The 22939-nt window shown below is 38.8% G+C and overlaps 1 protein-coding gene across 1 annotated transcript in view; it reads left to right on the forward strand.

Moving 5' to 3' along the window:
• Positions 1 to 1250: 1250 nt before the first annotated feature.
• The window catches only part of LOC149467492 (uncharacterized), a 60056-nt gene continuing 38367 nt past the window's right edge, over positions 1251 to 22939 (forward strand). The window contains exon 1 of the mRNA XM_089671603.1: positions 1251 to 2158. Within this exon, the coding sequence (XP_089527729.1) occupies positions 1501 to 2158 (658 nt within the window). The 5' untranslated portion in view covers positions 1251 to 1500. The remainder of the gene's footprint in view (positions 2159 to 22939) is intronic.

The raw sequence follows: 22939 nt of genomic DNA on the forward strand, positions 1-22939 counted from the left end.
TCTTCTTCTTCTTCTTCATCCTCATCCTCAGAAGAAGAAGAAGAGGATGAGGATGAGGATGAAGAGGAAGAAGAAGAAGAAGAAGAAGTAGGATGAAAATAAGAAGAATTCCAAGCCGGCAAAAAGTGTATCTGCAGAGCTCCTCTATTCTGCAGATACACTTAGAGGAGCTCTGCAGATACACTTTTTGCCGGCTTGGAATTCTTCTTATTTTCATCCTACTTCTTCTTCTTCTTCTTCTTCATCCTCATCCTCATCCTCTTCTTCTTCTTCTGAGGATGAGGATGAAGAAGAAGAAGAAGAAGAAGTAGGATGAAAATAAGAAGAATTCCAAACCGGCAAAAAGTGTATCTGCAGAGCTCCGCTAAGTGTATCTGCAGAGCTCCTCTATTTCTGACAGTTCTCTGACTTTCACATTTACAGCGGTTGAAACATTGTATCTGTTTCCGAATAAAAACATCTGTATCCTAAATGGAAACAAATAGATACAATGTTTCAACCGCTGTACATGTGAAGGAACTGTCAGAGAACTGTCAGAAATAGTGGAGCTCTCTGCAGGGACACTTTTGCCGGCTGATCGGGAAAAATCCGATTCACGCACCCGAAGTAGGCTAATATTCGGATTCGACGCGAATTGAATTTTTCCTGAAATTCGAATCGAATTCCACTTCGCCTGGTTCGATTCGCTCATCTCTATTTACTATGTACCATGTTTATGGTGTTCTGTATGTTTATATTGAAATTATAGTTTTGTCTCCAAATTATCACTAAACTCTTTTAACTAATTAGGCTCTTCACATCTCTCACTCGTTCCATATAACACAGACATTCACACATATACAGAGAGAGAGAAAGTAACAGACAGAAATGCATATGGGTATGACGTCATGTAGAAAGCCTCAAAAGTTCTGAGCATTATTATTAGCTACTAAATTATTATTTAGAAGAGGTTGAAAGGGGTGGTCACAATCAGGATGTTCTTGTGACAATGAAAAGCCCTAGTAGAGACTGATAAGACCTAAGAATAGCTGTCCAATTGAGGTGTCTCTGAGTTACTAGCAAGTTTTCTCAGGGCTGTCTTCAGTGACCTTTTGCACTGTGTGGATCACAAATATGGTCATGAAGGGATATGTGCCATCATCTCTTTCTATATTAGCGGCCTTGAAGAGCTGAAAAAAAGTCCCTTCCTCTGCAGCTATTGGTTCAGAGACAGAAAGTTTATTTTGTACATCTGCTGCTATCAATCAACCAGCCTTGTGCACAGGTCTCTTTTCACAGAGCACTTTTCTTCTTCATCGTTGCTGTTCCCGAGTGACTTCTTGCTTGTCATCTCCCACCCAAGAAATCTTTTTACTGGATTATTTTACTGTGAACTTATTGTTCAAGCTTGGAAGCTGGTTGCATCTATTCTTCATCTTGTGATCTTGTGGATCAAGTCAAAAGACGCAGTGAGTCTGCTGCTGTACAGATCCAAGTCTTCACTACTCTTCTTGTACCAGGATGGCCTCACAAAAAGTGTGGCTGTTGTGCCTTCTGGTCACAGTTATTTGCTCGTTCCAGGCCAATTTATTGCCTGGGGTACATGGACAAGCTGTAGGCCAAGATCATGCTGATGATGATGATGATGATGATAATGATCATGTAACTCATGATGGAGATGACAAAGATGACGATGATGACGACGATGATGATGACGATGATGATGATGATAAAGATGATGATGATGACGATGATAAAGATGATGATGATGACGATGATGAAGACGATGATGACGACGATGATGACGACGATGATGATGATGACGACGATGATGACGACGATGACGACGACGATGATGATGACGACGACGATGATGATGACGACGATGATGATGACGACGACGACGATGATGATGATGATGACGACGACGACGATGATAAAGATGATGATGATAAAGATGATGATGACGACGATGATGATGATGATGATGACGACGACGATGATGACAACGATGACGACGATGATCAAATTGTAAAAAAACATGATGATGATGATGATGACGACGACGACGATGATGATGACGACGATGATGACGACGATGATGATGATGATGACGACGATGATGACCAAGCAAAACATCAGGAAGATGACGATGATGATGATGATAATGATGATGAAGGTAACTAAGACTAAAGTATTTCATACTTTACACAAACCAAACACTAGGGATCATCTCTCAAATGTATTTGCTCACTCTAGTAGAAAAATAGCTTCAATATTTTTCTACATTGAAAAAAACAAAAGAAATCATTCAGTGAAGTGTTAATTGTGTACTAGCAGCATTACCTCACAGGCTTTATTTAACCTATGGCTGCTGGCATGAACGGGATACCTAAATTCAGTTTGCATTGAGCCTTTGCTGCTGTGTGCTGTGTCCTTTCCTGCTTTCATTAATTGCAAACTTTCACTGGGACATTGAATTGGACTGGACTGAATTTCTGAATTACTGGAAGGAACTTGCTTGAGTCCTGGTAACAAAGTTGGGATCCCACAAATAACTTTAATATTCTATTTTTGGGTTACAATAATTTTATGAAAGAATGAATCTGACAATGAAGTTCAGATAGAATCAGGAAATCAATTTAAATATATCTGATTCACCATCTCCCTTCTAACTTGTGCTATCAAAATGATTTGACTGTAAAAATATGGTTTTATTGGCATTTTTCATCTACTATCTACCCTCTGGTCTTAGGTTTTTGGCTGTTTAATGATAACTAGAAAGGTCATTGGGTATTCAACTTTTGAAAAGAAGAGGTTAACCCTGGTGCAGATTGTGATGTTGTTTGTATGGTCGCGAGTATTTTTTTACTGTTCTTGTTGCCTGGAGTTATATATCATATTCCTACATCTTTCATGTGCGAATGCTTGTAATATTTTTCAAACCTGCTCATGGTTTTAAACACAGGATATTATCACACAAGAAATTATTTGTATAAACCCATTTATGCTCATGTTTAGCCCCTTTATAGCTGACTCCCAAAATTCAAGCCATAGGGAACCTTTCAGGAAAGAATAACGGCGCTGCAATTGCTGACTCATTTTTGATGGTGCAAATGTTATCATTATTTTTTAAAATAATTTCTTAAATAAATACCTAGTGAGTCCTGATTCGGAACAAGCATGTGCCAGTGCAGTATTAGGATGCCTGAAATACACCTGCTTGTTCCAGGTCACTGATTTACAAAGTATTGATGAAAAGATAAGGATAGTAGATGGGTAGCCTGCACATTCAAAAATCACCAATAGTGGCTCCAATATTTCAATCTTGATAGATTTGTTTTAAAGTGTATATCAAACCAAAAACTTTTTTTCTTTTTGTTTTGGATAACGTTGGGAAGAACTGGAACCTCTGTTGGGTTTTTACTGCCCCATTAGAAAAGTTTAACTTCACTTCTTGTCCTGCTGACAACAGTACCACTAGACCAGAAGTAAGGCAAAATATGCAACAGGGACATTGATTCATTTTGAATACCGTAAGGAAAGGCAAGACCTCTCTACTTCTTTCTGCATCCCCAATCAGGAGATTCGCCCTCTCCAACTTTCTACTCATTCAGCAGAAAGCGATGATTAATCCAGTTCCTTGAAACAAGAGGTGAGAAAGAAATCTACCAATGGGGACAATGACAACTGTCTAATGGGAATTCCCTTACTTTGGGTAGATTTCCTCTCAGTTCCTGTTATGACACTGGGTTGAAGGAAATGTCCCTAAATAAAAAAAAAAAGGACAGAGGTTTTAACTACCCCCTACTCCAAAACTAAAGCTAACCTTTGGCTATATATACATTTTAGATATGTGTGAGTCTTTTTTAGCTTTTAGTAGCATGAAAGTAACTGCTTAATGACTGTTTCTCACTCTGCAACATACTAATTTCAGTGTTTTGCAAATGAGGCAAATATAACAAGTAGTAAAGCTACTCCATGTTAAATGTTACAATTTAAAGTTCCCGTTGGTGTGAGTGCCATCCTAAACCATCCATTCAATGTGTACATACAAGAAGGCTCTTGCACTACATAGTTGTTAAGAAATCTAGAGGACATTGAAAACAGATTGAACAATCAGATTGTAGGAATTGAGTACACCTATATTTGTTTTCGGAGGGAGGAAACATCCACTGTTACAGGTCCTTGAGGACCCAAATCACTTTGTTGTTTGGCAGGACTTCATACAGGGGCGTTGCCTGGCTGTAAGTCTGACCTGGTTTCAATACTGTCTAAGTAACAGACCAGAAATAAGAATGTAGAGTATAAAGGTTGGAGAAAAGTACAATGTACTTTTGCATACTTGTTCCAGTTGAGCAACCCAAAGTACTGAAGCAAGAGGCTTGACAACCAGCATTTTCAGAAGGTGTGATCAGCATTGGCAGCCTCCATGTTTCTTGTGTTAGGGTCTATGTGACTTACTTGTTTCAAATGGATTTTGCTTTTCCATAAAAGTTAACGGAGATGAAATATTAATTTGAAACAGGTCACATGCAGGTCAAAATTAGGTCTAATGCAGGCCCAATGCCCCCTCAATGAATTATGAATCTCAGAAAGTGATGTCAAACCCATGCCATCTGCACAAGCTCAGAGCATTACAACACAGGATTTCCTATACATGTATATGGGTTTAAATAACTTATAAACGTACAGCATAAGGTATCATACATCTGTACTTTTTTATAATTTTTTGCTATTTTAGTGCCTTGTAAAATATGATGTGGTGCCTAAATTTCAAACCAAAGTAATTCCAAAATCTATCAGCATAGGGCCATCATAATGGCCTGTACACAGGATAAGAAAATAGTGATAATACATACGCATAGTGATAATACAGTAGTATTATCACTATGCGAAATGACTAGTAATTTAGCAATAACATTATTTATATTCTGTTTTGTACTTTATATGATACAACACTGTAAAGCTAATACTTTCTCTCAATGTATTCTGGATAATCTTGGGATACGATAGCTTTTATAACAATTCTTACCTGAGTTTATTCAACCAAACGCATATCACTTAGATTAAACAGAATATCGTGTTGATACCTATAATAATCTTCCTTTCCTGATACTTAAACATGGCAGCATACTATTGGTAGTAGCTTTGTCCTCTACCACCCTTAGGCAAGCACCCTAAAGCCTAGTATACACTATGAGAAAATCCGAAGAATGATCATCCAATTTTCCACAATAGTGCATATCGTGATGTAGGTGGAATGGTATTGACTTCTTGACCTACAAAGGCAAACTTAGCTATGTACTAGTGTATTAGAAAAAAAAGTTCTTTGCTTCTGATCATGTGTGTTTTTTTATATTCATTTATTTGTGTATGAGTAGTGTACACATTAACTGAAATTCAGATATTGTGTTCACGTACAATGAACATTTTACAGCTTGCACCCTCGTTTTTTGTCACCTGTAAAGTCAGAATCAGCTGTTGAAAGCACTATACTAATGGTCAGAATCAGTGATTGTTCCTCATACAGAAATTTTATTACGATTTTCTTATCCTGTGTACAGGCCATTATGATGGCCCTATGCTGATAGATTTTTAGGATATTGTATTATAACAGCCACCGGATTGGATGCAACTGCCGATTGGCCAACAACTTTCTGTTCAATCAAAGGAAATTGAACAGAGGCCAACAAGACTACCAATGAGCTTAATTTTCCAAGGTTTATCAGGAGCTATATGAAACTCAGACAGCGTATGGCCAGATTTATTCTTGTACCAGATACTGCCCTATTAAGTACGGAACACAATATGCTGCTATGTTTGGGAGCCAGGATAGGAAAATTACGGTAGATATTTAAACACGTTTCTGTTTTCCTGTGGCCAACATGAAAATATACATCTCATAGAAGAGGAAATTATACTTTTAGTGAGAGGGTGCTTGTGTTACAGTTTTATTTATAGCCATCCCTGGTCCTGTGAGTAGGTAGAGGGTAGAGCTACTAACAAATGAATACTGCCATGCTGGCTTAGGAAAAACGGGCTAACATATATACATTCTATGGCGATTTTGAGATTTTGGGTTTGGCACTTATTTACTATATATAAACCATTGAAAGAGATTAGGATCAAACTACAAAGTGACACAAAAGTATGATTAAATCTAAAGCCAAGCACTAAAATATCATATACGCTATAGCATGTTAAAGTAATTTCAAAAGGCGTTCTCAATATTTTTAAGTCTGCGACTTTCTTTAAAATAACAGCTGGTGATTCTGCCATGAAGGAATTTCTTCAGGCACTTCCCATTGGTAACATTCTCTCACTGCCTACCAGTTGTGCCCCTGATTTGTCACTTTGTCATTTGCTCCCCTGGTGGGGGCTACTAGCCATGCTGATGCACATTGTGCAAGCATAGTCCACTGTTGTCACTATCAGGAAGCTAATTCAGAATAAAGTTCTGTAGCTGCCACTGGAGCGAGTGTATGCAGACAGGAAATGTCTAAAAAAGATGTTTGCAATTACTTCCAGTTTTTAGCCAGGCACCAGATTGACCTAAAACTGTACCTGTAGCCAAACCCTTGAGCTCTGGTAAAGCTGAAGTTTATTAATTTTTTATTTAACAAAACCAGGAACAGTACTTACAATGAATGAAAAGTGTCCTATATGCTGGCCAGCTATGCCCACCCTTTCCATCCCCCTCCTCCATTCATAAAAGCCGTACTAATACTTCCTGCAATGAAAACTGCTCTTTGAATGGAGGATGCAGATTCCTATTCATCCTCCGATCCTCCATTTATACAGCACCTTTCATTGTGGGATGACAGGCCATCCTTTATGAATGGAGTAGGGAGACTGAAAGGGTGGATATGAGTACCTATGACAGGTCCAACAGATTGTATTAACCCCCACAGCACCAGTAGATCACAGCTGCAGAAGTATCTGGTTTCAGAGGAATGAAGGTTTCAATGAACATAGCAACCACCAGCACAAGGGACAATTTGTATTCATTTTAAGTGCTGATTTGAAAAAACAAATCACTAGCCATAAGCTTTAAAATACAGTGCATTTTGCAGGTGCCTGCACTCCCCATACCTGAAATGTGGACTGGCTTTCAGGTATAGTTAGGCATCATGTCACCCTTTGGGTTAGACCAGCATGGGCAATTATAGTGACCTAACCATGCCACTAAATCTCTACAATTAACTGCTAAGAGTAGTGATTGATCACTACACATAGGATGCAATCTATGATGTAAGTTGCAAAATCAGTATGATTATCAGACTTAGGTGAGCCATACACACCTAAACAAGATGAATTAAATAGCATGGATGGAGGAGTCTTCCCTGACAGCTAATGTATGCTGATAGCTGCTGCTTACATGGCTGTCAGAATACCCAAATAGTGACCATGTTTGATTGACTGCAATCACTGTTCAGCTGAGAATTTTCTCTCAATTTTCAGATCAAAATTTAGCAAGCTGGGTGGTGCTGACAGTCATGTATGAGCAGCATTACTTGCACAGAACTCACATTAAGGTTGTTTTGCTAAAACTGGAGAGTGAAAAATCTGGTCTAGTTGTGCATAGTAGCCAACCAGTTTCTAACTTCAGCTTGTTCAATTAGACTTTGACAAAAAAATCTGGAAGCTGATTCCTTCTCTATTCAGAGCTGCACTAGATTTTGCACTCTCCACTTTTAGTAAATCAATTCCATTTTGTGCAACTAATCACTTCTGCATTCACGTGAGGCCCCTTACACATGAGGAGGACTTCGCTTTGTTCAACCGGGATCAGTCAGATGAGATGATGCTCTATGGGTAGTTGGAGGTTAACAGCCCGGCTGTCTGTTTACACCCAACTGCCCTCCAATCCATCCATCCTTTTGTTTTTTTTAGTGGATTGGATTGGAGGTAGGCGGGTTTAAACGGACAAAACTCTGTTTACACCTGCCACTCCATAGAGGTAAATGGAGGGTCCGATTGGGCCTGCCTGAAAATCTGATGGGCAGGACAGTTTGGACCAATCATGTGAAATGAACCTTATGTAACATACATCATAGAGAACAATTTGTTTTTTCTATTTATCATATGCAGTGCAGTCAAACAGAACTAAATGCATCTCCAAATTTATATAAAACTTCTCAAAAACTTGTCAAAATCTACAGAATTTCTACCCACTTTTTTCTGAGTCACTATTTTTTTGTCCTGTTCACTATTTTGGTAAATAATGACAAAATGTCGAAATTTCTTTAGAGATTTTCTGCTTTTAAACCTGAACAAGTGTTATACATGTTTTTAGATGTAGAGAAAGGGGTGATCATGATGAATGATGACAAAATGTAAAGCCAAATTACTTTAAAAAGCCTTTTTTTTTTAGTTTAAACCATGGAAAAGAAAGGAGTGCCAGAATAAAATCGAAGAAGAATCCATGATAATTTTATTGTTGATTAGTTGATAAAAAAATTCATACAAAAATGTCACTTTGCCAGTAAAAATTCTATTTTACCAGTTTATACCAATACACTGCATTAGAGTACACAAAAAAAGTTAGGCAGACAGCATTTTATTGCACTGTGGGGACATTTCAACGTTCAGTATTGCATGTTTTTCATGCATTGAATTAAAAAGCCAATTCATTTTAATTGGGCTGCAGCGCACCCAAAATGGCACATGCTACTTCTTTATCAACACACATAGGTGTGGTGCATTACAACACACATACACTGCAGTCTGTTTTTTTAGAACATTGGAGTGCTATTCAAATTAGCAGTACATAATTTGCTATACTTTTATGATAAAGGACAATAGGATGCACTTCTATAGTGCCCTACTACAATGCACCAGTGAGCATCAACCCTGAATGGCTGCCATATTTGATTTACATTTTCACAAGGAGTGGTTTAATCTTGTAGTCAAGCTTCCTGCAAGAAACCCATATCCTGTCCATTTAAGTGTTTGCCTTTGACTAATAGCCAACAACTGCAGTGAGAACTTGAGAATCCGGTGGTTAACCTACTGTCTGAAATGGATCTGCAGATCTGTCCTATTAATAGTCCACGTATAAATGAGCCACTTAACTTGTCTGCCTGTAGCCGCTACATTTGTGCTATACAATAATATGCTTAGTACATCAACCATGTTCCTGCATTAGAAGCATACATGAAAACAAGGACAAAGCTGCAGAAAACCATAGGTTCACACTTTTGTATTTTTGCCTGATGCAAGTTCCATTGAATTCAATGGAGAATATCAAAACACGTGTCAACATGGATTGTCATGCATGTTAAAGTGCACGTCAATGCACATCATCATACATCATAATGCACATGAATGCAAGTTGTTGTACATTGATGTGCAATGTAAGCATCTATTAAAACACAAAGCAACGCACGCTAACATGTGTTTTGATGTGTTTCCTTTGGTTTTAATGGAAAATGCAATGGTCATAAAATTGCCAATATGCAAATGTCTGATTCCAGCAAAGGGGGATTGGATCATAATTAAAGGACCATGAAAAGATAAATTATACATTTTTAAAAGGGTTTATGGCTATGCAAATAAGTTGGAATAGCATTCATTAATGATTATGTGAGGGATTTTAATGATATTTATAATCGTATATACTAGAACAATTTTATTAAACACTGAAGTTTTTCCATCCAGTCATCTAGCCTTATTGAAGGAAACTATCAATTACTTTTGTTAGTGCTTCCTATAGCCTAAAGTGGCAGATAACTAGGATCATATCATCATCTTAAGTGTTAGTATTGGAAATGACCAAACAGCCATCAATCACATTCAAATCTGCAGAGTACACTGACAATTACTATAACAGTTTTGAATCTGGTTCATGTGCTAAGGTATAAACTACATAGCAAAATTACAAAATTAAATATTTTTTTTTTTTGTGTGAATAAGGATACCTTTACATACAAATTTGTGAATGTTAATAGCAGCTCTTTTACACAATGTAACTTTTCATTTTGTGTTGTTTTCTTATTAAATATATACTCCGTATAATCCGTAGATTATTGCATTAAGGGTAAATGCTGGTCAGTAAAAACACACCTGAGCTTCTTATCTTCTGGGACTCCAGCAGTGGAATGTCTTCAATTTACAATTTGTCCCAATCCCCACCATGGAGTCTTACTCCTCTTGCTGTTATAGTCCAGCACTCAGAATGAGATTCTTCTACATGGTAGTGCAGGAGCAGAGATCCCATTGCTGAAGTCCTTTATTGATGTAAGAAGTTGGTGACTAATTTGGTTTGATTGCACCAACCCAGCACTGGACCAATGCTATTGCTTTATGCGAAAAAAAAAAAAGTTGGGCAATGGATTAGACTTTTAAAAACTGGTTTCTGGTTTTCATTGAAGTGTGTACAGTCCTCTTTGGAAGAGAATGGGTTAACTTGATTCAGCTTGTGTTTCTGTGTGTGCTTATTTTAAAGTGGAAATATGGTCACAGCGCAGTGCAGCTGTTGCAGCAAATCTCTCTGGCCATTTCAATAAATGCTTCAACTGAGTAACACATTGTCCAGCCTTTTTAATTGTGTAACATGTGCCTATGAACAAGGTGTTCATCTTACTCTGATGTAAATTACTAAATTCTAAAATCATTTGGCCAGATGCAGTCAAACGTTTTTAGATGCAGTTCAAATGCAAGAAAATTGATGTCTTTTAATAAGCCTAGTTCACACCACTGCGGTGCTTTCATGTGCATGGAAAAAGTACAGCAGCATGCTGCATTTTTTCCTCGTGAACGCACAAAAGATGCATGTAAATGCAACTCAGTAAAAAAAAAAGCAAAAAAAAATGCACTGCAATGCATTAGAAACAGAAAGACTGCAGTACAATTTAGCCCTTTTAAAAGCAAACCAAAATGCATTCACTTACATATTAAAATTAACAATTTGTGCACACTTACATTGGTCCAGTTTGTCTTGATATAAGTATCCATATTTGATATCTAAAGGGCCACTGGGGATGCTGTAAATAACCATAGTAGTCTGTGCTACATACAATGAGGGGTGCGATCTTCTGTGTTCTGTGCAAGCATGCTTCCCCTCTGCACGTTGAACACAGGGGGTCATTTGCTCAGCAACTCTACCAATCATAGAACACCTATTTTTTTTTTTTACAATGAATACAAGGCACTCTCTAATTTGAACAATATAGAGAAGAAGGCCGGAGGTGTCAAGATCTCCACCGCATTGAATTTTCTCTGTGCAATATATAAGGTGTCCTATGAATAGTGGAGGTGCTGAGTGAGAGACCCTCTTGTGTTCAGTGTGCAGACGGGAAGCTTCTTGCACAGAACTCAGAAGATCACAGCTTTTTCTGTATGTAGCCCAGACTACCACAATGATTTACAGCAGACCTCCGGATATCAAATATGCATACTTACATCTAGCTGAGCTGGTACAATGTAGGTATTAAAAAATATAATCCCTGGAGTTCAGCTTTAAGCATTCTAGGACATCTCTCACCTATGTGAAACACATCCATGGTGAAATGTATCATTCGCTTGGTAGGCCTGTGTGTATGAGCAACCGAGCCAAGGATACAACTTTTTCCTGTAAGTTATTACCATATAGTTTATTCATATCATTGGTAGACATGCATTTCCTTCATATAATTTTAATTACTCATTGCCACAATATTTTGTTATTTTAGTTAGGAAAATTAATATCAGTAATACGCTGCTCATGGCTGAAGAGAACCCCTCTTGATATTTCTGCCTTTTGGTTGGTTTTGTGGGATTTTGTTTGTGAAACTAAAAAGGACAAATCCATTTCATATGTCATTGAGGATACTGCATTAATGAATTGCAGGGAAAGAACATACTTTAGGGTTATTTTTAACTACTGCTTGCATATGGCAAGTCGATACAACATTTTGTCTGTGGGTGTTCAGAGCCTCTCTTGAGTGATGTGGCTTGCTAGAGGAGCAATATGAAGGAACAGAACTGCAGGGTCAAACATGCCAGGCACTGCAGTTTATGTTTGTTCAAATGCGGCAGAGCATAAAACACAAGTTTGTACTTGGATCTTCACTTTATTGCAATGAACATATTTTTCAGTCACTACACATCATGAACTCATTACCTGTGGCATCTGAATACTATGGAAACCACCATAGGACTAGCCATTTTTTAATAATCCTCTCAGCTGTTGGATTTCTTTTTTTGTGCATAAATTGGACCCCATCCCCCTAAAGCTATCCTGTGCAAAAGTGATACTTGCTTGGTCATGTGATCCTAAGAACTATACTGTTAGTAGAATGGCTAATAACATGGTCAGTCATGCTGGGTAAGTATACAGAGTTTATCCAGATGAAAAGGTCCTCTAGGTTTGGGGTTGGTCAAAATTAGTCACAACCTTTAAGGCTGAACTCCAGAAAAATAAAAATTCTTTCTTGCAGTGGGGCGGCACCAACACTAGTAGCTCAAAATAAGAGTTTCAGTGACAATAATAATAATAATAGGCATAATCATATTTTATATTGTGACAATTGTCAGTGCTCCTGAACACAATTACTCTATAACCCAAATACAAATGTCTTTAAACTGTGGCTTGCAGAACTACAAACTACAAATGTCTTGTCTTTTTTTAGCTGAGATGACACTGAGATTTTTTTTTACAGCTTTTAGGAAGACTGTTAGGCATACTGGGTTATTTTAGAGTGCTGGCCTGGCCAAGCTGATTGCAGGATACTTCTTGCTCAACAGGAAAAGCAGGGAGGAGTTGTGCCTAATGACAATGCTAAAGACTCCTCTTGTGGGTTTGATGTCAGCTCTTCTAGATTGAAGACTTAAAGCGGAGTTCCAGTTGAATTTAAAAAAAAAAATAAAGGTCAGCAGCTACAAAAACTGTAGCTGCTGACTTTTAAAATAAAGACACTTACTTGTCCCTTGGTCCAGCGGTGTCCTCACCGGCCTTCTCTCCCCAGCACTGGCATTTTCAGTGTGAGCACCCGGCTGTGACAGCTTCAAAGCCGGGTGCCCACTGCGCATCCATGAGTAGTGCTTTGTGAATGGACTCGTAGTCTTGTGGGACCTGTCACGTGCCCCAGAAGACTACGGGAGGGAGAGGGGAGGACAGCTTTTGATCTCCCTAGGCAATCACATCAGAAGTGGGAGCGGGTACCTGTCAATTTTGGGTACCCGCTCCCCAAAAGGTGCCAATCCTTAATGGGGAACAGGCGACAAAGCCTTAAAGCAGAACTTCCCCTCTTGGGTGGAGCTCCACTTTATCAGGGGGACAGTGTCAGTGTAAACTACTGCCTCTCTAACCTTTAATGACACAATACTGGATCTGTGTTATCTTCACATGTATTCAATGTGTAATTTGCTTCAATTTGCTCCATTAGTGTCCCTAACAGGGCCCCTCTTCTATCCCTAGACAGCACAGCAGCTATATGGGCTACTGTGGCTATTATAATGCCACTGTCTAGCTTAGGGCAAGTACATTTCTGACTACTGCCTCACTATTGGTTCCTAAGCAGCAATGCACTGCATAGGTGTTACTCAGGGCATGGGTCCTGCATTTTTTTGGGGGGGTGTCCTGGGTGACGAGGTTATGATCTCCCCCCTTTTTTCAACGTAACTTCTGCACTCTGTTATTGACTCCTGTTATTAACTTCTGCACTCTGTGAGCTACACCCTCCTGACCCCTGCATTATTTGCAATACAGACTCCTGATGCCTGCACCCTGTGTGTTACACATTCCTTACCCCTGCTCTCTATGTGTTACATACTTCTGCCCTGGCACTATATACTATGCTGTAAATCTAATTCTCCTGACCACTGCACTATATACACTATGCTGTACATTTCATACTCCCGACCCTTGCACTCTGTATATTACATACTTCTGACCCTGCACTATATACACTATGCTGTACATTTCACACCCCTGATCCATGCACTCTGTACATTACATACTCCTGGCCAAGGTTTGTGTTCTTTCAGCAGTTGCTGGTTGCTAAGAAGCCACTGGCTATTTTAATAATATTCTTCTTTAAGGTAGGCTATGTGCAAAAAAGTTTAATTTTTCAAAAATATTTGTGCTGGGGCTTTTACATGTCTATGAGACTGAGTGCAATTTGATCGCACCCACTATTTCAAGCATTATGCACACCTTCTTATTCCTCTCCCTGGGTACACAAGTATGCCCCTAGCATTTTACAGTCCTGAGGAATCGAGAAAGGAAGGAGTCCAAGTCTTATTAAAGCACTCTATCTTTCATGGGCTAAAGGTGCTCCAGAACATGTTAAGAAGTATGCGCAGGTACTAGATAGAGCCTGAGATACATTTCCTTTGCAGCTTCACTGTTTTTATGTTGGGTACACATACTTAGCTTTTCTGTTCATCCCAGTGGGCTGAAAAAATGAAAGATCATTATACCAATACAAGCGACGTTGGTGCGGTGATCTCCCCTGCTGTATCTTTATATTCTGACATGGAGATCCCCCCCCCAAAGAATACAATGATCAGTGCTTGCAGCCATTGGCTGCAAGCGCTGATCTGATGCAGGTCTACAGAAGTTGCCTAAAACACTGCCTTCAGAGGAGAAGGAATAAAACCTGTGTCGAGTTTGTATTCATAATGAGATTATGTATGAGGGACACTACAAAAGGAATTCAGGAAGAATTTCTGACATGAAAAAGTCTGCTTTTATTTTCAAAGTGTGGCATATACCAACACATCTTAGGGCAGAAAGGTGTCCCTTTCATCAGGGCTACAAACAGCAGCTGCTGAATCCCTCAGCCATGCATAAACTTACAAAAATGAAATCTACAATGTAGCAACCTTGTAAAAGACTTGTGACATCTCTGAAGATATCTAAGCCTAAAACTGTACATAGACATTAGAGAGTCGACAACAATACAGGGGTCATCTGACCTACGTTCAGTATTTCTTCTAGCTATTGATTTTTCTAAATATGAATGGTCACACTGGGAGATTCACTTCTGAAACAAAACAGGCTCATACACTCAGGGATTTATAACCTGTCTTTTCCTCCTCCTTCTTTCCTCCTGATCCTGCAATCAGCCGTCAGTAGCTGTATCTGTGGGTGCCCCATAGTTATTAGATTGTCACCCATCCAGAATGAAAAGAGCTAGATCAGAATCTTATCCAGCATCTGTTGTCTTCTTTAGGGTGGTTGGATCATGCCTTTACATTTGACCAATTCTAAGGTCTATGGCCAACTTTTCTATCCAGAGGCACAACTAGAATCATCAGGGCCCGGTGCAAGAAACAATGGAGGTCCCCCTGGACCCTCTTCTAGGGTCCTAATCACTGATCCCAGGGACCTTTATTTCTGTCATAGGGCCTTTTCTGCAGCAGGCCCCCTTCATGCCATCTTTGCTTCCCCCAGAGTGGCAGAATGCCAGGGTCCGGTTACAAGTAGGACTTTTGCAACCCTGGTAGTTCCACCACTGGTGTCAGTAATTATTTATTTTTTGTTTTTTTGTTTGTTTTTTTTTAACCATATTATTTTGTTATACAATTTAAATTCTTTTATTACAATTTTTTAATTATTATTTTTTACAATTGTTTTAGGAGCTTTGGTGATATATCAAAACAGACCTCTGATGTTCCACCTTTGAGACAGAGAAAGGAGATTGAGGAAACAGCCCTCTCCATCCCTGCAGCCTCAGCAGCACAAAATTAATGGACAGGAATAGCTCTGTACAGGGCTGAACTAACAGTTCAGTCACAAACTGTAGCATAGTAAACACAGTTTCACAGTGATCACACAGTGAACGGTACCGACTCTGTCCATCTAGAAAAGGAAGGGGCCAGTAAATTACATATTTACTGGCCCCTTTGCCACTCTCCATCCTGAAAGCATCCCAGTGGGATGAGGCGAGAGGTGAAATTCGGCAGTGCTGCAGGGACAAGGGGGGCCCACAGAGGCCTAGAGGCAGCAGGACCTGGATAAGAGGGGTGGTGGGGGCGGCATTAAGAGACACAGATCCCCATTTACCTTCTGCAGCTGATGAATGCCTGCGGGAGGGAGAGGAGGAGAAACAGGCTTTCATTGCAGGTGTATACATGGGGTGAGTTGGCGCAAAATTAGATGTCCATAATTAGGTTCATAGTCCCACAGGGGGAGAAAGGTAAAAAAGGGCACAATGGAGGGGATGGGAAGAGGGAGAGGGTGACAAGGCCTACTTGGTGGATCCATTAGAAAGACTACGGAGGACCACAAAACGGTTAGTACCTCAAGGCAGCCTCCAAAGTAGAGCAGAAGCAGAGTTCCAATGTCACATGTAAAAAAGGAATGAAAGAATGAAATAAGACTGAGTGCAGACTGTTAATATTTAATTGTAAACAATGGTGTAAATGAACACTCACATTTTAAAAAGATAGATTAAGGCACATCTGTAGTCCAATGCAATGGTATCCGGGAGCGGTTAGCATGTGCTGCAGGTGATTGGCGTCATTGGAAGTGAAGTAACGACATTTTGGAGCATGGTCACTGACCAGAAGGCATAGTCCTTTATCAAGCTGTATGAAGTTTTGAAGAGAGATCCCCTCTTCCTCAGAACCAGTCCAAAGAGGATCTCCCTTCAAAACGCATCAACCATTCTTCTAGAGCAGGAGTGTCAAACTGGTGGCCCTTCAGCTGTTGCAAAACTACAAGTCCCATCATGCCTCTACCTTTGGAAGTCATGCTTGTAACTGTCAATCTTGCAATGCCTCATAGGACTTGTAGTTTGTCAACAGCTGGAGGGCCGCCAGTTTGACAACTGTGTTCTAGAGCCTTCCTCCATTTGGGACTCGCACAGGACTCAGTATTGGATATAACATGCTTGTGATTTTTGGTGTTTTGTGAGTATACATCTGTTTTATCCTTCAATAAACACGTTGTTGCTGAGGTAAATATGCAAGGCTGGTGCGCCTTCTTTTATTATTACTTTGCAGCAGTGATCTACTATTACCAGGAATATAATGAGCTAATATTTAAATTATATGTACAGCCATTATAAGATTACTATTCCCCAACAAAGATGGAAAGTCAGTATAGAATTAAGGCCAGCAAGGAGTTAGTACTACATGGCTGAGCAAATAAACCATTACACTAATGTTAATATCAGCCTATTGCAAAAGACATGTAGGACTCAAAGACACATCCCCATGTGCAAATTACTCTTAGAGATTAAGTGAAGCCAAAATAAAAAACACAAAAATCAGTACAAGGGACATAATTTACAGTCAGTAGGATGTGTCTCTTGTGATGATGCCTCTTCTCTTTAGTGAAATCCTCCTCCATTGATGACCTTTCCCCACCCCTGTAATCTTCCTGTGTAGTGAGAATAAATAGAACTCATCAAGATCACCCGCTATGCCCACCCTTTTCACCCATACATAGAAACTTACAACAGCATCTATGAATGGAAAGCGATCTATGAATGGGGGAGGTGGATCTTTCAATCATCTGCCCATTCTCCATTCATAGATTGCCTTCATTCATTCATCTATTGAGAAGCTATAGTATGCAATTACATTTCCAGGTCAGAAAGTAAATTATCCCTATTGTGTTGCAGCTGACAAAGTGTGTAGATCACTATCCTTTCCCATTGGCATCTTTTATTACCGATTACAAGAACAAGAGTTGCACATATATGTATGTCTATATTTGCAACATTTGCCTTTGTATCTATGAAAGTGGCTTTGTATAAAAGTGTCTTTGAGTGATCAAGCCTTGTAAAAGTGATTATTTTGGATATTATTGGGTTATCCATTAACAATTCAAATGCTTCTTAGCATTTTCCTCATGAGCCCAATTTGAATAAGGCTAGCTATACTCTTATAGATTTCTCCCCTTTATACACACAGACTGCCTGAATACCCAAACTGTGTCTGCATTCAATATTTTAAATTTTCGCTGACAGGGTGCTGACAGGGAGTTATGGTTGATTCAGCTGGAATCGGCTAAAATTTGAGCCATGTATGGCTAGCTTAACCACTTCCACACCACCCTATAGCAGAAATACTGCTACAGGTCGGCACAGCTGCTCAAAATCACATATACTGTATATATGGGATTTTGCATTTCCACGGCCTCGGCTGTCAATCACCGAGTCCCAGCCGTTGATTCCCCTCTGGCACCCTGGGATCTCAGAGTATTACTGAAGGGGGAGAGACCTGTATGTAAACAATACAGATCTCTCCCCTGTCAGCTCCTGCACACTGCTTTGTATTGCTTTGCATAGCAGAGCAATACAAAGCAGTGTGCTTACAGTGTAAAGCAGACACAGCCCACATAGTAAAACAGCACACAGTTAACCCTTTGATCACCCCAGATGTTAACCCCTTCCTGCCCAGTGTCATTAGTACAGTTTCAGTGCTTTTTATTAGCACTGATCACTGTATTGGTGTCACTTGGGATGTCAGTGACAGTTAGTCAGTTCACCCCAGTGTCAGAATGTGTGCCACAGTCCTGCAGTCCCGCTATAAGTCACTGATGGCTGCCATTACTAGTAAAAACAAAAATTAAAAATTCAAGTATATATACCACCATTTGTAAACACTATAACTTTCACATAAATTAATTAATTTACATGTATTGGGATTTCTTTTAGCAAAGACATGTAGCACAATACATTTTGGCCTAAATTTATGACAAAATTTGATTTTTAAAACTTCTTTACTGGGCACATTTAAGAGCAAAATGTCAAATATAGTTTTTTTTTCAAAATTGTTTTTGTTTATAGCACAAAAAATAAAAAGGCAATCAAATACCACCAAAAGAAAGCTCTATAAGTGGGGAAAAAATGACGTACATTTAATTTGAGTGCAGCGTTGCATGACTGTGCAAATGTCAGTTAAATTAACACAGCGCTGTATCGCAAAAAATGGCCTGGTCAGGAAGGGGAGTAAATCTTCAGGAGGGCAAGTGGTTAAAGTGGCGTTCAAGTGAAAAAAGTTAGTAAATAAAAGTTAGCAGCTACAAAAACTGTAGCTGCTGACTTTTAAAAACAGCCACTCACCTGTCCCTTGATCCCATGGTGTCCACCCCGCAGCCCCTTTCCTGTGTTCCTGGTGCCGGCATCTTAAGGGTGGACACCCAGCTGTGACAGCCTGGTGCTCACTGCGCATGCGCAAGTAGCGCTGCGCTTTGTGTATGGTCCCGTAGTCTTCTGGGACATGTCACATGTCCTGAAAGACTACAGGGAGGGAGGGGGAAGGACAACTTCCATTTCCAATCACCTAGGTGATGGCAGTGGAAATGGGAGTGGGTACATTTCAATTTCAGGTACCAGCTCCCCAAAGGTGCCAATCCTTAACGGGGAGTGGGGGACAAGTCCTTAAAGTGAAACTTCCCCTTTTGGGTGGAGCTCCGCTTTAAGTTTACTGTTTATGTTCCCCTTTGCAGGAAATAAGCATTTCTTTAGCAGTATAAACCCTAATAAGTGTATATTATTTAATCTGTGTCAAAGTTATACCCTAAAAGCTATGAAGAGTGTCATAGACATGTCAGAAGTCTCCTGTTCATGCAGCAAGTGATGCAACTTGCAACAGACTCATGTAACTGTCAACATGGCACCACCTGCCTGGAGTTTGCATGTTCTCCCTGTACCTGCGCAGGTTTCCTCCAGGTACTCCGGTTTCCTCCCACACTCCAAAGACATGCTGGTAGGTTAATTGGCTCCTGTCTAAATTGGCCCTAGTATGTGTATGAATGTAAGTTAGGGACTTTAGATTGCACACCCCTTGAGCGTTAGGGACTGATGTGAATGTACAATACAATATAAATGTAAAGCGCTACGTAAATTGACAGCACTATATAAGTAACTGAAATAAATAAGGTGTATATTAATCTGTTGCTGAATTGCCTCTGACAGTATTTTATACCAGAAAGAATTTTGTCTGTCACACAATGTCACACACAACATGAAAGAGATTGCAGCCATAGCCCCAGAATGTAAAAATGTTGCACGTAAGAACAACTTAGATTTATCGCATGCTAGAAATAGCAAGAAAAATGTCACATGGTTTTATGCATTTGGAGCAGGACTTTCTAATACACCCATAGTATCAGAAAAGTGTTGCAACTACTTTATTGAGTTGCCCCCATGGTGTCTACAAACAATGGTATATACCTTTTGAAATTTATGGGCCTTGATGTTTGTATTACCTATTATTGCCACCCTCCTTTTTTTTGAAAAGCAGACAACCCAAGGTATTTGCTTAGAAGCACACTGAGTCTCTATTGTTGCCACATGTGTTTTTGAAAATTTTTACAAAGATATCATTTTAACAAGTTATTTCTCACACATAACATGGCAATTTTTAGAACTGCACCCCAAAAGTATTAACCTACTCCTCCTACTCCATATGTGGAAGCACCACATATGTAAGACTTTTTTATTGACAAGTTACATGGTGGGCTGAAAATCCAAGGATCACCTTCAGGCTTTCAAGAGGCATAAATTATTCATCTAATTTCCTGACTGCTTATTACATTTTTGGAGTGCCTGGAATGCAAGGACAACACAAGCAATCCCCAAAAGACATCATTTTGGAAAATAGATAACCCAAGATATTTGTTAGGAGGCATGGCGAGTCTTTTGAAGATTTTATTTTTTGGTACAAGTTTTCAAAAAAAGATGACATTAAATGGAAATTGATTTTTTTTTGCTAAGTTTTCATTATAACAAGTTATTACTCGCATGCAGCATGAACATTCGCAGAACTACATCCCAAATGGATTCTGTCATTCCTCTTGAGTATGGAGATACCACACGTGTGTGGCTTTTTTGCGGACTACCAGTATAAGGGAACACAAATTCAAGGAGCACCTTCAGGATTTCAAGGGGCATAAATTACACATATGATTTCCTACTGCCCATAACATTCGGTAGGGCCTGGAGTGCAAAGATGAACAAAGACACTGGACACAGCTGTTTATTAACCCTTAGCGCAACATAAGCAATAGCAATATTGCATTAGCAGAAAATATACAAGATACAGTTTGCACTATACATTCATTGTTGACGTTAAATACACCTGGAAGATAAAAATATTTAAAAAGGCATTTTATGCCATTCTATTCTAAATTCTATGCATTTACATAATCTAAATTTTGCTAACCTTTACTTTTCTTTTCTAACATTATTATTAAAATAGTATACAATATAAATAGATTAGATATACTCTATAAAAGGGGATAAAATATATAAAATAATATTACTAAAAGAGGGTATTGATCTGTATTGATCTTATGTGTGTGGTTATTAGACATGTGCGATTTGTTTGGGTATAAATAGAAAATATAATCATTATTTGGAGATCTGGAGGTAAAATATTCTCCAAATCACAAGAATAACGAATTTCGACTAACTCAAGATAAATGATAAAGAAACAACAAAATTAATTTGTTTCATTTGGATGTTTGAAGCATCTGAAATAATGTGAACATAACGAATGATCTGAATTGGTTTGGATCCATTTAGTTTTTCTTTTGCATTAAATAACATTTTTCATTGTTATAAAAAATTAAGATATGAAATGGAAACATATTGCAATAAATGCAGTAAGGTATAAAAGTGAAATAAGATGATGATTCTTACTTATTGCATTTGGGTTGGAACTTGGAGGTGGGTCCATCATAACCTCCGAATCATAACATAATGAATTAATCCTAAATTAATTTCCTAAATTAATTTTGTTCCATTTGTTCTTTCGGATACATCTTGTTTTTATTCTGCATTAACATTTTTTATTATTATAAAAAAAATTAGTACATTCTGTTTTTCTTTGTGGGTTGGACTAGCAGAAATGACTCAGAGTGGATAAGTAATCTCTTGAAACAACAAATTAACATGTTAAAACGAATATAGCCAATCTTCCAAAATTTACTAAACTAACAAAAATAAAAAAAATGTATTTGAATATAAGAAATTAATCTGAATACACGAAATGAATTCTGAAAACGAATCATACTAAAAAAAAAGAATACGACGAAAATATTAACTTAATGAATTTATTTGAAGCAAAACAAATCTTTTCATTGTTCAGATTTTAAAGTGGTTATAATTAGACAGTTAATAATCAGTTAATAGCCAAAGCCAGTAGATGGCAGTCCAAAATTGCTCATGCTAACGTACTCCATGTGAGTATAGATTACAAAAAGTAAATTAAAACTTTGTATCAATACAAAGGGAGAAAGAGAGAACAGTATGATAACATCAATATAAAAATGTATATATTTGTATATGACTGCAGTAAAAAAGGACTATGTAACAGGCAGGGGCGGACTGACAACTCATGGGGCCCCTGTGTCCTTTCCCAAACTCAAAAAAGCCTATGAAAAAGGTACCAGGGGCATCTCATGGGGCCCCCTGCTGACCCCGGGCCCTCGGGCAGTGCCCGAGTTTCCAAATGGTCAGTCCGCCCCTGGTAACAGGAAAAACAAACAGCACAATAAAATTAATTTATATCTAAATTATTAAAATTAATAAAATATGCAGTCTATAAGGACAATCAATTTAGTAACTCTTATATAGGTGTCCGTTTATGAACCAGCGTAAAAGATCGCTGCTCAGTTCTCCGGAATTCTCGGAGAACACAGTTCTCCTGTGAATGCTGTTTATGAAGCAGTTCTCCGAACGAAGGGAGAACGGTCTCCAAACGCTGGAGAACAGTCTACAAACTCTGGAAAACAGCTGATTTTACTATAATCTCTTGAGATTCCAGTAAAAGATCAGTTTACTAAGCAGAGGTAAATTATCTCTGCTTAGTTTGTGGTCCCTCTGATTCTCCAGCTCTGGGCTGGAGAATCTGGAGGGAGAACACAGATCTCCAGTGAAGGGCTGACATGATCTCCTGAGTGTCATAAACTGTGAATGACCAGAGAATAGCTGAGATCCCTTGAATCGCAGCTATTCTCTGTGTCATAAACGGACACCATAGTATGCACAATTTAATTAAATTATTGTACTCC

Source organism: Staurois parvus, unplaced genomic scaffold (genome assembly GCF_062004578.1).
Source record: "Staurois parvus isolate SC_StPar_1 unplaced genomic scaffold, SC_StPar_1.0 ptg000108l, whole genome shotgun sequence".
Lineage (NCBI taxonomy): Eukaryota > Metazoa > Chordata > Amphibia > Anura > Ranidae > Staurois > Staurois parvus.